Source organism: Propithecus coquereli, unplaced genomic scaffold (genome assembly GCF_000956105.1).
Source record: "Propithecus coquereli isolate 6110/MARCELLA unplaced genomic scaffold, Pcoq_1.0 Scaffold440, whole genome shotgun sequence".
NCBI lineage: Eukaryota > Metazoa > Chordata > Mammalia > Primates > Indriidae > Propithecus > Propithecus coquereli.
In genome coordinates, this window is record NW_012150175.1 from 1,361,625 (window position 1) to 1,377,586 (window position 15,962).

Here is a 15,962-nt window from a genome sequence, read left to right on the forward strand (position 1 = left end):
AAGAGGAATTTCATTAAAATGTGACCAGCATCCTTTTTACAGCCTGCCATAATGATAGGTTTTCCTTTTACTACAGCATTTCTTTTCTAGACTTTACATCAATGAGACTCTCCTCTAGAATTTCATTTGTTTATATTAGCATTTTCTCCTTCTATACACACATACACTATTCATACACAGATGCATCTATATAGGTGCATACCCTAATATAGCTGGTAATTTTCTTTGCCAACAAATGGAAAATCATGCTGTTAAAATTTGTTGGAATTTTTTTGTTTATTTACTGCCTAGTCTGTGCAAGTTACTGAAGCAGACATAGCTGGGGACGAAAAGGGTATACTCATTTATGGACAAAGCTCTCAAGATATAGGGGTGTTTTTGAGGCATTAAGGTACTGGTATGAGGTAGAAAGTGGTACAGGCCTTCGTGCCATAAGGGATGTATGGAAAGAAAGCCATGGAACCTCAGAGAAAGGGCCAGGCTGTGGCAGGTGAGAGGTATGGGGTGGTGGGGAATCAGGAACTATTTTGTGGAGGAGAGGGTGAGGAGGTGGGAGAGATTTGAGTCTGGACATTTGAGGTGGAGTTAACAGGATGAGCAAAAACACTCAGAGGCCAAGAGAACACAAGGTTTGTGAGAACTGCAGGTAGTTGAGTTTGGCTAGAGTGTTGGGCTAGATCAGTTGGGAAAAGGAGAGTTGAACTAAAGTCCAGACTGTGAGGAAGCTGTAAAAATTTTCTACAGGTAAATGTCATATCATATATTTCAGAACTTTGTACTTAAAACTACTGTATTGTTAATGACCATTATCAATGAATGTTTCTGACAGCAAGGAATTCAGTGGCTTTGCAGAGGTAGCTGTGAGGTCTCCCACAGCCACTATAGCTGTTTGTTGACCCTCAAGCCTAGACCTTCCTTTGGTTCTGCCTGTCCCCTCTGTAGCTGCAGTTGCCTGCTGCCTTTTGTTGGTTATCACATTCCGTGGAGACCCCATTAGAGGATTTCTTGCTACCAGTTCTCCTAGCTCCTGCTATAGGAATCCTTTATAGCGATCTCATTTCCTAACCCTCCCTCGTTTCACTGCTCTGCCTGAGTTTTTACCATTATGAAAACCCAACTTCCTTGTTGCCTGGAAGGGCCTGGGTAGAAAGAAAATCTGTGTGGGAGTCATTGTTCTTGGAGACAGATTACTTTCCTACTTTGAGGGTTAGAGTATTTCCCCGTTCTTCTTCCCTGGGACTTAAGTGTTTGCTGCCATCTTTGAGGTTGTCATTTTGGGACAACCTGGGCTGATCTATAATAAGATGAAGCTGTTCTCTCTGTTGAGGGTTGGGGAGACATATTGCTGGGTATCTTGAGTTGTAACTTAGATTGCTCTTTCTTACAGAGACAATATTATAGGTAGCCATTAAATTCCTGGTTCAGCTACAATTTATGTTCAAGAAATTTGATCAATATTTAAGAATTTTAATAGTGTTTCTTTGGAAAAAATACATTTCAGATTCTAAATAACCAATATTGTAGTACAAAGAGAGTATAGAACTTAAACCTGTGCTTTCTTTTTTGTTCTTAAGATTGATTTCTTATTTTTGTAATTAGTTATATACCAAAGTAATTTAATCCTTTTGATTGACATCTAAAGTACAGATTTTGGGATTTTGTTTTGTTAGAAACATAAGCACATTTTTGAAATACTAAGTTTATAAATTAGAGGAACATCTGAACAGAATTATGGTAGCAGTATTTTTGAAAGCAGTCAAGAGTGGAAATGACTCATCTTTAGGGGATTTTCAGGTAATTTATAAACAGCAACACCTGCTGGATAGAGGTTTGCCTTTTAATCTTTCTAATTATAAATAGTCACTGGGATATTTTGTAGAATCTGTGGCCCCTAGTGACTTATATTTCTAAGAATGTTAAAATGAGTGTTTATCTTAGAGATCTTATAGCTAGAAATTGTTATCTCTGTTTAGGATCATGTTCTTGAACTTTTGTATATATTAAATGAAAACTTAAATGTTTGAAGCTTTATTTTTATTTTTTAAATTAGTTTATTTTAAAGTTACTTTGTAAATGTTCTTGTGTAATTTTCTTTATATAAGGGATGATTTCTTCATTTAGTAAGGTAATCTTTGAAAAGAAAGATGATTAAAATTCTTTCATTATAAAAAATCTTAATGATATACAAAAGAGGAAAGAATAGTATACAGAACCTCCATATATTTATCACCCATATTCAACTATTATGAATAGAAATTTTAATTTCAGGAAATGTTGGCTTTTTCCTTCTGTTATTTTTCCTGTAACTATTTTGCAAACAAGTGGGCTAATTTGCAATTTTTATTTTATGCAGATGATGTAATGCCAGCCACTTACTGTGAAATTGACTTAGATAAAGAAAAGAGAGATGCATTTGTGTATGCCATCAAAAATCACTACTGGTACCAGATGTATATAGATGACTTACCAATATGGGGTAAGTACTGTATGTTGTATTTAAGGTTTGGGAAAATTTGCATAAGGAGCAAGATTTATGTAATGACTCTGTTAAGGTGATTGTGTGCTGGATCATGGTGTAAATGTGTTTTCACTATTGTCCACAGAATGATTTTAATACCAATTTTATAGTCCTCTGTTACTTAAAGGATTTTTGACATTGCCAAACCTTACATGAAACTCTCCCAAAATAAACCTTTTATAGTATAATTTTTCAGATTCAAGAAATTAAAAGGTACTTGGAACAATCTGAAAAATCCTTCTGCCCCCAATTTTCTCCTATCTTATTTTAACTTGTTCTTTTAAATACAATTAAAGGGACTAAATAGGATTTTGAAGTTTAATTCTGCCTTTCTCTTACATGGTACTGTGGTAATACAGTTTTTAGGTATAATAGTTTCTTGAATGGTTTATTTTGTTCCTTTGTTATTTTCTAAAACTCTTAATATTTAAAAATTTTTAATGTTTTTGCTCTTGCTTATCCGTATTAATGCAGAAGAGCTATGGCATAGTTACTACAAATTTATGCATAATCCAAAAATGATTTGTGTTGGATTTGATTAAATTATTTAAAATGCAAAGCATGGCCAACATGTTTGATCACATTTTTTCTCTAATTTTCTTTTTTGCTTCTAGACATCTGCTCTTATATATAATTAAGGTTTCTTCTAATTCTTAAAATTGTTAGCAGACTCCTATGCTCATGGGCAGTAAACTATGAAAGTCTGACCATATCAGATCAGAGTTTAACTGATACTAAGATGAAATGTATAAGAAAGTTAATCTCAAGAGATAATTGTATACACCATCATTACTATGTTACATGTTAATTAGGCATACATAGTAAGCATTTCATACAGATGATGGTAATTGCTATTATGGCAACATAGATATTTCTGTGATCAGTTCTGAGGATAGTAGGAAGATGTGCTGAATATTCACTGAAGATTTCTGAGCCTGTAGTTCAGGAAAATCCGTTGGTCTGGGCCTCCTGTGTTTTTGGTGAGAGAGCAGATTCCCCCGTTCTTTTCCATTGCTTATGGGTTTCTTGTCTGGATTTTTATGTTTTTTCAGTCATTGCTGTCAGCCTCTTTAGCAACTTTGGCAACTATGGTTTCCTATGTTAAAATAAATCTTTTTTAGTCCTGGGATTTCAGGATCCGTCATGTTTGGGGAGATACTAATACTTTTGGATGTCCTAGAACGTCTGAACCATGGGGAATCCTTATCAAAATTCTTGGCATAAAGATTTCAGAGAGTCTTTTAAAAGCCTCTTAGGAAGAGCTTGTTATTTGGTGTGATTATGTTGTCACTGCCAAAGTCTGGCTTTCAGAGTAGATAGGTAAATAAACCTTGATGAAATTAATTATTATTGCTTGTGAGCTATTTTTAAAAAGAAAAAATATTAAAAAAAGAAATTAATTATTAGAAGAATTCCATTATCCCTCTACCACCCCAAACTATACTCCCTGAGTTTGTACCAATTAGACTCATTTTGGTTAATAACCAAATAATCCTTCATAAGAAATGATCATTTTTTTTCCCCCTAATACTTTAATGGGATGCATTGATCATAGGGAGAAGGCCCCAAGGACTGTAAGGCTCTTGGAAGTATCTGGGCTTAGGTAGGGAACACTAGACAAGCAGTTGACAGTTTGAGGGCACCAGGGATGGAGTCTCAGCTTCCACCTATTGCCCTCACATTGTGTGGATCTTTTCCTTTCAATATCCAAATCATGATCAAAATGATCATTTTAAAGTATTGCCTCATTACCATTTATCTTCAACACTCCTTTCATTTTGATGACTTTGCAGGGACAGGTCCAGTACTTGAGGTATAAAAAGGAGACAATTTTGGTACCCATATACACATGTGTGCATCTCACTAGGAACAGGTACATCACAGGTTATTAGAGAAAGTAATGGAAATCTTTGTTTTAATTTAGGTTTGATCACAGGTAACTGGATAACCTTGAACAGATGGTGATATAGCACCTCGCTGAAATTTTTAGGTATTAGGAAGTATGCACATAAAAGGTGATAATTGTTGTAATGAAGATTATACTAATGACGGAGCATGAACTTTGAGGATTAAATTAGTGATCAGTTATGCGGAGCTATTTGTTCATCACTTTTTCACTGTGGTATGACAAGGGTGTATGTTTGCTAGGTAGTTAATGAAGAGTCCAACTTACACGTTTGCCTTATTCTAATGAGGAATAATGGTAATATTGCTTTTTTAATATATAAAAACACTTTTAATGAGCTTTTAGCTTCTAAGGTATTTTAAATATTAAATGGTATTATCTTGCATAAAGTGTTTTTTCTTTTGTAGGTATTGTTGGTGAGGCAGATGAAAATGGAGAAGATTACTATCTTTGGACCTACAAAAAACTTGAAATAGGTTTTAATGGAAATCGAATTGTTGATGTTAATCTAACTAGTGAAGGAAAGGTGAAACTAGTTCCAAATACTAAAATACAGATGTCATATTCAGTAAGTATTAAAATAATTTTATGCAGGAAGTAGTGTTTGTGACCTAATATCAACAATTAAATGTGTTTTTGAGCTTCAGTAAATGAAAATGTAGCTTGAAATGGGATGCAACACAATATTATTAAAACTAAATTTTCTCAGTGTACCTAAGTAAGCCTCCTAAAAACAAGGAGATTTACTTCAGATCTGTAGTATTAGATACCTGTTACGCGCTTGCAAGACCTACTATTTGCTATAACAAAGTTTGCCATTGTAACTGGGCAGTTATACTAACCCAACCATGTATTTTCATGGTTACATTTTTAGATTGCAGTACTTTCTCTTTCCTTTTTACTATTGCAGGTAGAGATAATGTTGTAATGAAAGTTGCTGGATAGGCATAGTTACTATGGCTTGCTTTGCCAGTTGGAGTAATATGCTCCTGCAGAGTGAGAGCTTGTCAGAGCCTTTTAGCAATTGTCAAGCTAATTCTGTTCTCTTAGGCTTAAAAATAGTGGAAAGGAGAGAGAAATCCAATGTAGTAGGCCTCTTTCTTTGCCAATTGTTTTTTATCGTAACTGGAATGAGTCCATTGCTAGTAGCCAATTTTCAAAGGTTTTCAAGCTTTGTGCATATGTACCTTGTGCAAATAATATTTGTGTAACTGAACTTACAAAGAAATTTGATAGTTGTGAGATAAGTAATGCAATCTAAAAATAAAGATGTACAGATTGTTATTTTAATTGGTTTAAACACTTGTAATGTGAGCTTTACTAATTCAGTTCTTATCACATTTTTCAGGTGAGAATATGTAAGTCAGCAATAGTAAATAGTCCTTAAAAACTCGAAATGATCCCTCTAAGGAAAGTTGTAAGTTTTGTTAATACACAGAGAGGAAAGTTGGTTAGTGTTTGTTATAATACCTGTTTCAATTTCTCAGGTTGTTAGTAACTTTCCACCATTTCTCGAGTTAATTTTAATTCTAAGTGTATAAGTAATCCTAAATTTGCTCAGAGTTTTGTCATCAGAGTACTAATTTGTTTACTGGCCTTTATTTTTAAATGAAAAAAATTTTTTTCAGGTAAAATGGAAAAAGTCAGATGTAAAATTTGAAGATCGATTTGACAAGTATCTTGATCCATCCTTTTTTCAACATAGGGTAGGTAAATAGTTCATGTATTTTAAGACATTGAATATGTGCACCAATCAGTTTAACAAACTTTGAGCATCTGTCATCTTCAGGGCATTGTGCTGAGGGCTGTGAATTTCAGGATTTAGCTAATGATGATCTCACATGTGCGCTTGAAGTCATAAGGGCAATGGGCAATTTTAGAGGGGCAATCCAAAGCTTCCTTCTTAAGCCAATTAAGAGCTATACAGGGAAAAATGCAACACGTGGGAAGTCAGAATATCACCAGTAAGGCTAACATTGGAGAATGTGGCTTGTATTCATGGTCAAGTGAGCTTCTTACTACAGAAACTCAGAATCAGACAGACTTAACACACTCAGACAGTACTGGGCACATGGGTACCTGCCCTTGTAAAACTTATAGTATGAGGAAAGAACAGAATGTGTGCATCCTCTGGAAAGGAAGGACAGAATGAGAGAGTGGACTGAGGCCAGGAATTTTTGCTAGTGGAAATCCTTCCACATAGAAAGAAACATCAAGAATGGGAAGAAATACCTTTCTCATCCCCCACCCCCACAAAACAGATACAAGCTGAATCTCAGTTCAGAAGACCAGTGGCACTGGTGCTGGTTTTGTACAAGTAGTTTGGGTTTTTTCTAGCAAAAAACATGCTTTAATTTGGTGGTTCCCTCCTTCAAGGATGAAGATGAAAAGACAACAAGGCATAGGGGGATATATCCATTCCCCTGAGTTTAATCCTGAATTACCTCTTCTTTCTTTTTATCTAATCTTTTGGATAGGAATTCTGAAGTTTATCAATCACCTATTTTTGAGATGGCCCATAAGTTTTTGTGGTTTCAGATTTATATATTGCTGCTAGGTTCTACCCTTAAACTCTATCAGAACCTATCACTACTTATCTTCCTCAGGGTCCCAGGATTTAAAAAAATTAAGCTATTTGGAATTTAGTCTTTACCGAAGGATGTAGCAGACTCCTCCTGGAGCTAAAATTCCCCCCACCTTCCCCACCCCCAGGTATAATGCCCAGGCAGTCCTGAGTAGAACAGTTCAGTTAAGGGTGTGGACACAGATAATGCCAAGATTTAGTTAACATTTGAGAATATGAAGGCCCTCAGCTGACACTCCTTACTGGAACACGTAGGTCTGCCTTGTTCTAGTCCCATTGGACATTGACAACTTGGGGGAAAGACTGCCTTTTAGTATTTTCCCTGTAGAGCAGTGTACCGTATTTATTCTTTCAGCATGTATTAATTGAGCACCTGTTATGTGCCAAAGCACTGTGCTAGGTAAATAGGACACATTAGAAAACAAGAGGCAAAGATTCGTGCCCTTTTGGAGCTTATGTTCTGGTTGGGGAGACATGCAGTAAACATAATAAGTAAAACATACGCTGTGTTCAAAGGTAAGTGTGTTGAAAAAGAAAAAATAGAGCAGCAGAGCAAGAGTGCCGGGGCGGGGCGAATTGCAGTTTTAAACTCAGCTGTCAGAGTAAGCCTCTGAGACGGACATTTGAGCAAAAGATTGAAGGAGTTGAAGGAAATCAGGAATGTGGATATCTGAAATCAGCAATGTGGATATCTGGGGGAAAGGAATTTCCAGGCAAAGGCAACACCATTGAAAAACCTGTTAAAATGGAAACATGCTAGTTGTGATTTGAGGAATAGCAGGAAGATGAAGTCAGATAGGTAGCAGGAGCCACAACATCCATGCTCACTGTAAAGACTTTAGATTTTACTCTTGAATGCAAAGAGGGTAGGGAAGTATTGTTTTTTCAGCAGGGGAGTGACAAATCTGACTTATGTTTTGAAAGGATCACTGAGGTTATTATGTTGAGAGACGGTTCTGTGGGGTCATGGGTAGAAGCAGGAAGAGCAGTATGGAGGCTGGGTAACAGTCCAGATGAGAGGTGAGGTAGCTCAGACCAGGGTGGTAGCAGTGTAGGTGGTGAGAAGATGTTAGATTGTGAATATATTTTGAAGTTAGAGCCAGCCAGATTTCCTGATTGATAGGATAATGAAGATGGGCCGCCCGGGTTTTCAGTGTGGAGCTGCTATCACTGGGCCATATGTGCAGGAAGTTTGGAGGGAAAGATCAGGGTACATTGGGACTTGTTTGTTTTAATGTGTCTGTAAGACATCTAAATGGAGATGCCAGCAAGTTGGATATATCCATCTGGAGTTCAGGAGAAAGGTCTGGGCTAGACACACAAATTTTATAGTATTTGGCATAAAGATGATATTTAAAGCTTTGAAACTGGTTGTAATTAACCAAGGAAAGCAAATGTAGAGAGAGAAGAGGACCAAGGTTGAGCCCTGGGGGCAGTAATAAGAGTTTAGGAAGAATAATAGAGTCTGGCCGAGGGCTATGAAGAAAAAAGTAAGAATGTATGGTGTTCTGAAAGCCAAGGGAAGAAAGTGTATCTTTGTGGATAGAGAGATTAGTTCTGAATTGTTGCTGATGGGTCAAATAAGATGAGCACTGCAAGTGACTGTTGGATTTGTCTGGAGTCACTGGTGAACTTGACAAAAAGCAGTTTTGGTGTAGTGGTGGAGCAAAATCTGAATGGAGCTGCTGTAAGAGAATGGGAGGAGAGGAATTGGAGACAGGAAGTATAGACTTATGAGGAGTTTGGCTGCTAAAGGGAGCAAGGAAATGGTGCAGGGGCCAGTAGGGAAGATGGAGTTAGATTTTTGTTTTTTGTTTTTTTTAAGTTGTGAGAAAAACTGGGGTTCGATGGAGAGTGCAAAACTGACAGTGTAGGAGAAGGAGGGGAGAAGTACTGCGGTGTTTTCCTTAAGTAGGAGGGAGGGGATGGGATCTACTATGTAAGTGTAGGGATTGCTTCTAAAAGCACAGGCAGAGGAACTAGAGCCGAATTTAGACTCTGGCTCAGCCACTTACTGTACTTGGTTAAATGGCTCAGTTCTTCAGCTTCTGTTCCATTAATAGTGAAGCAAGGATTATAATACCTTGAAGAGTTATTGGGAAATTTCACTTTGATGATGTATATAAAGCACCTAGTTCAGTGTCTGGCACATAGCAGGTGCTCAGTAAGAGGCAGCACTGTTGGTATAGTTATCTCCAGTTGTCTTATAAAATTTATGACTGAGGATGCTGCTTTAGGATTAGCAACACTAGGGGGTGCTGGAGTGCAGCAGTTAGTAGGGTTAGTAAACCCCTTTGTGGCATCAGGTTTCTTTATTATTTTTAAGAAGTATTTTCCCTGATATAATAAAGTTTCAAAATCATATAAAATTTCATAATTTTTAGAATAAAGGATAAAACGTTAGGTTATTAGTACATTATAATATTAATAGGTATTGGTTTAAAGTTTATATCTTAGATTATGTATGTTAGAATAGAAAAGAGCAGAGAGCCTTGTTGGGTATATCTTTCTTATTATTAAATGGTGACTGTATAAAACTTCTTTTTTCTTTGTTTTTTGAGCAGAGTCTTACTCTGTTGCCCTGGCTAGAGTGCCATGGCGTCAGCCTAGCTCACAGCAACCTCAAACTCCTGGGTCAAGCAGTCCTTCTGCCTCAGCCTCCCAAGTAGCTGGGACTACAGACATGTACCACCATGCCTGGCTAGTTTTTTTTTTCTATATATTTTTAGTTGTCCGATTAATTTATTTCTATTTTAGTAGAGACGGGGTCTCGCTCTTGCTCAGGCTGGTCTTGAACTCCTGAGCTCAAACAATCCGCCCGCCTCGGCCTCCCAGAGTGCTAGGATTATAGGCGTGAACCACTGCGCCCGGCCCTAAAACTTCTTTTTTCTTTAAAAATGTGATAAATTGACTAAAAGAGAATATGTGTTGTATACTTTTTTCCCTCTACTTTTTAAAAAAAATTTTTGCAGAGGTGGGTTCTCACTACGTTGCCCAGGCTGGTCTTGAACTCCTGGTGTCAAGCTCTCCTCCCACCTCAGCTTCCCAAAGTGCTGGGATTACAGGTGTGAGCCATCGTGCCCAGCCCTTTTCCCCTCTCTTGACCTTTTCTGGGTTATTAATTTCCCCAGGATGGGAATAAAATCAAATCTTTGGAAAAGTCTATCATTATAGACTATTTTTATAAATCTTAAATGATACTTTTATGATAAAATTAGATTTATATAACATTTTTGGGCAAACATTTTCAAAAAATGTATTCATTGTTTTCTTTATAATTTTAGTAGTTGCTCAATAAATAAATTATTGACTGAAGGAAGGAATGATATTATGAAGAGGCAGAGGCAATTGGCTGTCTCCTGTTTTCTAGGAAGAGCCATGGAGTTTGTCCCTTCCATAAATAACAGGTGGATAACAGAGCCAGGACTGCTCTTCAACTTAGTGTACATATTCAGCACATTAGCCCAAGTGAAAATCTGTCCTAATTGTACAAGACAGTACATATATGTATGTTAAATTTTCTATGTATGTACCTTTAGAAGTTTAGAGAGCACAAGGTATCTATGAAGAACTGGAATATGTAGATAAGTGCTTTCATGGAGGAAAGGGTGCTTGTGTTGGAATTTAAAGACTAGGTAGAATTTACTAAGGTGGATAGAAGTAGATCCCACGAGTGGAAGTTGCTATACCTGTGGGTCCTTGAGGAGGGATAGACCTGATTGGAATACAGGATATAATGGAAAGAAAAGTTGACTAGGTAAGGTGAGGTGGCCATATTACAGGGAGTGCAGAATATTGGGGAAAATTGCTTAGATTTCATATGAGAGAAATTGGGTGTATAACTGTTAAGTTTTAGAATAGGGGAACACGATAAACAATATGAACATGATGTTTCAGAAAGATATACTTGGTAACTTTTTACAGACTAGGTTGAACGGAAGGGGAGAGATGAAAAAAAAAAAGGCCAACTGGGAGGTCATTAGAGTTATCAAGGTATGAGGTGATGACATGGAATGGAGAAGAAGGGATAGATACAAAAGACATTTTAAAGAAAAATAGAAGCTTAATAATTATTACCTTTGAAAGATTAGGGAAAAGAAAGAACCAGAGATAATACTAAATTTTCAAAACCAGGCTGGACATGGTGGCTCACATCTGTAATCCCAGCACTTTGGAAGGCCAGGGTGGGAGGATCACTTAAGGCCAGGCTTGTGAGACCACCTGGGCAACATAGTGAGACCCCATCTCTACAAAAAGTAAGTTAGTTGGGCCTGGTGACATGCACCTATATATAGTCCTAGCTACTCTGGAGGCTGAGGCGAAAGAATCACTTGGGCCTAGGAGTTCAAGGTTACAGTGAGCTATGATTGCACCACTCACTTCAGTCTGGGTGACAGAGCGAGACCCTGTCTCAAAAAAAAAATGCATATATATATATGTTTGAAACCAAACGTTAGTTACATTAGCAGAAGTTAGAGAATCAGAAATGAGTGTTATATGTGAAGTAGAAGATTACGAGTTTATTTTAGGGCAGTCTGAATCTGAAATTCCAGAAACACATTCAAATAGAAATTATCGTAATAGCAAATGCCTGAAACATGAATGAGAAAGAATCCTAGAGATTTGGGGGGAGGTTGCGGGGGAGGTGGAAGATGTCATCATCATCATCATCGGAATGCTAGTTAAAAGTTCTGAGAGCCTAAAGAAGTCACAGCAGAGTACCAAGATTGGAGCTTCTGGAAAAGTTCACACAGGGTAGAAGGAGCTGGCATTGAAGATGAAAGAGGAGAAGCAGCAGTCAGTGAAGTAGGATGGTATTGTGTCAGAAAAGGTCAGATGTGGCAGAGATCAAGGAGAACGAGGCAGATAATTGACCACTGAATCTGTTTAGAAGTCCATTCCTTTGAGAGAAATTTTGTGGGGCAACAGTGAGATCATATTGTGTTTTCAAGGAATTGAGGGAAGAGATGGAACATGTAGTCTCATTTGAAAAGTATAGGCATTGAAAGGGAAGTGAGAAGATGAAGAATGAGGGGACAAAAGATGAAGCAAACACTTTAAAAGAAAATAATGGCACTAACAATAACTTAGTTTTTATTTGGTGTTTATCATGTGCCATATATTATGTGCTTTACTTTTATTATCTTTTTTAAACCTTATGATAACCCCAGAGAGTAGATACCATTATAAATGAGAATCTTTGGAGATTGCTAATGCTGGTGAAAGGTGGAGGGTTAGGGGTACAAAAGTACAGCAGAACAAAATACCTCAAAGAATGAATGAGATCTGCAGCCTAGTGACAAGGCTGAGTTAGAGGGTAACAGCTTCTAGTAGATTGACAGGAGGAGTGAAAGGCCAGGAGGATACATGTAGAAAGGTTGTGTCCTGATGGATGGTAGAAGACAGGATCACCTGCTCAAGTGAAGGCAGGAGAAAGGGTGGCATTGGGGCCTTCAGGAGAGAGGAGAAATCTTGGAACTGTCCTTAAGGACCTTTTTAGGATTTAAAATATAAATAAAGGAATCACTGAGCAGTGCCAAATCGGATGCACTGAGTTCTGAGATGCACTCAGAGACACAGTACCTTCTGATTATGAACAGAATCTGGACATAATGGTGTGACTAATATGTGGGTGAAATCAAAGCCAAGGACCCTGAGAATATTGAGGAGCTGAGGGGTACCTCACTGTTCTATGTGCCATGAGTGGTTAATTTGGAAAGGACTAAAAAACAATGGTGACAGGGTGGAGAGGATGAACTAACTGGAAGCAAGTGAAGCAAATCCTTCAGGAAGGTGGCCTAAGTCTGTGGCAGCCAGCTGTGATGGTTTGGTCTTGGCATTTTAAGGTTTTCAGGTTGTTGCTCAGTTGGGGGAAGGGAACTAACACTTACTGAGTATCTAAGGTGCCGTACTTTTTATATATATTATTAAACCTTATAAATCACTTATAACATACGTATTATTCCCTCCATTTTTCAAATGAGAAAACTGAGATCACATAGCTAGAAATTGGTAAAGCCTGGGTTAAATCCAGGCGTATTTGACTCCAAAGCCCATGTTTTTTCATGATACTGAATAGTATATGTCATATAGCCAAATTGTGCCTTATTTATACAATAAATTTGATTTTGAAAATCTGTGTAAACAATAGCATATTTTCAATGCATAATGAATACTCATCCCCAAAGTGTGTTAAGTTTGGACTTTTATCTAAAAGATTTAAAAAGACTATATATTTTTTGCATTAACCTCTAGTTGTCATGAAACCTATAAATTTTGTGACCGATATTTCATATTGGTAACATTTTATTCTCTGTTATTTTAGATTCACTGGTTTTCAATTTTCAACTCCTTCATGATGGTGATCTTTTTGGTGGGCTTGGTTTCAATGATCTTAATGAGAACTTTAAGAAAAGATTATGCCCGGTACAGTAAAGAAGAAGAAATGGATGACATGGTGAGCAAACATTTTTACATTATATTTATAAAAAAACAATTTAACTCAGTGTTATTTTGAATGTTGGAATGTAGGTCACAATTTCTTATCTGAAATTCTTGAGACCAGGTGAGTTTTCAGAATTTTTAGGTGTTTTTTTAAGAGACAAGATCTTACTTTGTCACCCAGGCTGGAGGAGTGCAGTGGTATGATCATAGCTCACTGTAACCTCAGCCTCCTGAGTAGCTGGGACTACGGGCTTTTGACACACTTCACCCAGCTAATTTTTAAAAACTTTTTTTGTAGAGACAGGGTCTCACTATGTTGCCCGGGCTAGTCTTTAACTTCTGGCCTCAAGTGATCCTTCTGCTTCAACTGGGATTACAGGCATGAGCCAGTGGGCCCAGCCCAGCAGAATTTTTAGGTTTTAGAGAGGCGTAAAACTCCCATTGTAGTCTGGGACCATGCCCTGTAATCAAATATATTAATTTTTTTTTTTAAATCAAAACACATGAATGTTCACCCTAAGTGGGGTAAATAAACTGTGTAATTAACCTCTTGTTATTTCGAAACAAGTTTTGCCACCATTTAAGGATATGTCAAACGTAAGAAACAAAATTTTTATTTTTATTTTTATTTCAGAATTGCAGCTAAGAAGTTATAGATCTGTATTGGTAACTTTCTAATACTGTTAAATATTCCATAAAATTCAAGGAGTGGGTGAAAAGATTATTTTACATTTAGTAGAAATGTAAAGGTTTACAAAGTTTGCTTTCTAAATTCTTTTACTAAATTGTAGAACAAAAGTATGTTCTATAGAATTTTAATGGTCATTTTGTGTAGGTATCCTCCATAATTAAATAGATTTGGTGGAAACAGTTTAAAATTATAAATTTTAATGTGCTGAAGTATGTTGCGAAGTATCAGAGGAATAGATAAAATATTTAGTGCTTCTTAAACATATCTGACCAGGATTCCCCCCCAAAACAGATTATCTTGAAGGGCTGCTATTCCTTAAGAAACATTGTTTTAGAAACTGTTAAACTGTTGTAGAAACAGTTTAAGCAGGAGCACTTGCTTACTCAGATTGAAAAGTCAAAATTGAATTCTTTTAAAAAAATGCTATAGACAGTTAAATAAAAACATCCATATCCAATATTTTCCCATATTCTAGCCTATGAAAGACATTTCTGCATTTTTAGGGCATCCAGTACTGGTTTTGTTACTCTTCTCTTTTGCTTTCTGCCTGGCCCCTGGTTGTGTATGAGCCACAGTCATGATATGAATGGCAAGAATAGTGTCTGAAAGTAACATTAAGAGAGTCAGCGCACTGTTCTCCCAATTTGACCATTTCTTTTTGCTCCCAAACCTTTTGTTTTTCCATTATTTGAGATTCTCTGGACACAACCGGGAGTCAACTTTGTGAATCTCAACATTTTTTAACATTGTAAGTTATTAAGGCAATGAATATTTTAAATTTGAACTGTCTTTTCTCAATATTTTGGACCTCTTTAAATAGCTATAAATTTGGAGGGAGGAAACTTACAAGTGTAAATTTTTACCTTTCCACTGTATTTGAATTTGATTCCAAATGATTTGCTTTTCTCTGTACATAATATTTGCATATAGGATAGAGACCTAGGAGATGAATATGGATGGAAGCAGGTGCATGGAGATGTATTTAGACCATCAAGCCATCCACTGATATTTTCCTCTCTCGTTGGTTCTGGCTGCCAGATATTTGCTGTGTCTCTCATTGTTATTATTGTTGCAATGATAGAAGATTTATATACAGAGTAAGTGCCTGTACTTTATTACTTTTTTGTTCTTGAATAGTTTTAATCATTGGAACCTTTTAAGTCAATCATAATTAAATATTTGCTGACTTCAATTACCTTAGAATTTATGGTAAATGTCATTAATGCTGATTGTTAAATAATAATAATTTAGTATTAATGAACATTTTTGTTGGTTATAAAGATTATGTTCAGTTAGAGATATGAGCAGAGGTTACTTTCAATCCAGAACTGTTCGACAAAGTGAATAGGCATTTTTTTTAAAGTTGAAGATCCAATAGGAGCTTCCTACGAAGAATAAGGATTTCACAGTTACTGAATTAGTACTTCACATACACCTCTAAAACTGGGAGACCTCTACAGAATAGATTGTAAAGAATAGTAAGAGTGATGGGAAAGTCACATGAGGTAGGTTAGAAAAATAATTGGGTGACTTTACAAAAAAAAGTCCTGGGTCAATATCTTACCTTTACCTGGATTTTGCTACATTTTTTTCTTTGCAAACAAAACCATTTGCAAAAAATTCTTGATTTGAGGTCTTTGAATTATAAGAAAAAGTTATATATTCACAAAAGATCTCAAGTCCCTATCGAGTGGTCCCATAACCTTGTCCTCAGAGAGCAGACACACTCTGGTGCCTGGGGGATGGTGGTTAATAATTCAGGCATTTCAGATGCTGCCCCTGAAGTCCTCAGTCAGAATACTTTTTTCCAGTTACATTT

The 15,962-nt window shown here is 36.6% G+C and overlaps 1 protein-coding gene across 1 annotated transcript in view; it reads left to right on the top strand.

The window, feature by feature from the left end:
- Nucleotides 1–15,962, top strand: part of TM9SF3 (transmembrane 9 superfamily member 3) — a 55,842-nt gene that overhangs the window by 15,764 nt on the left and 24,116 nt on the right. Inside the window, exons 3-7 of the mRNA XM_012654501.1 lie at nucleotides 2,354–2,476; nucleotides 4,832–4,992; nucleotides 6,053–6,130; nucleotides 13,334–13,465; nucleotides 15,074–15,240. Coding sequence (XP_012509955.1) covers nucleotides 2,354–2,476; nucleotides 4,832–4,992; nucleotides 6,053–6,130; nucleotides 13,334–13,465; nucleotides 15,074–15,240 — 661 coding nt within the window. The remainder of the gene's footprint in view (nucleotides 1–2,353; nucleotides 2,477–4,831; nucleotides 4,993–6,052; nucleotides 6,131–13,333; nucleotides 13,466–15,073; nucleotides 15,241–15,962) is intronic.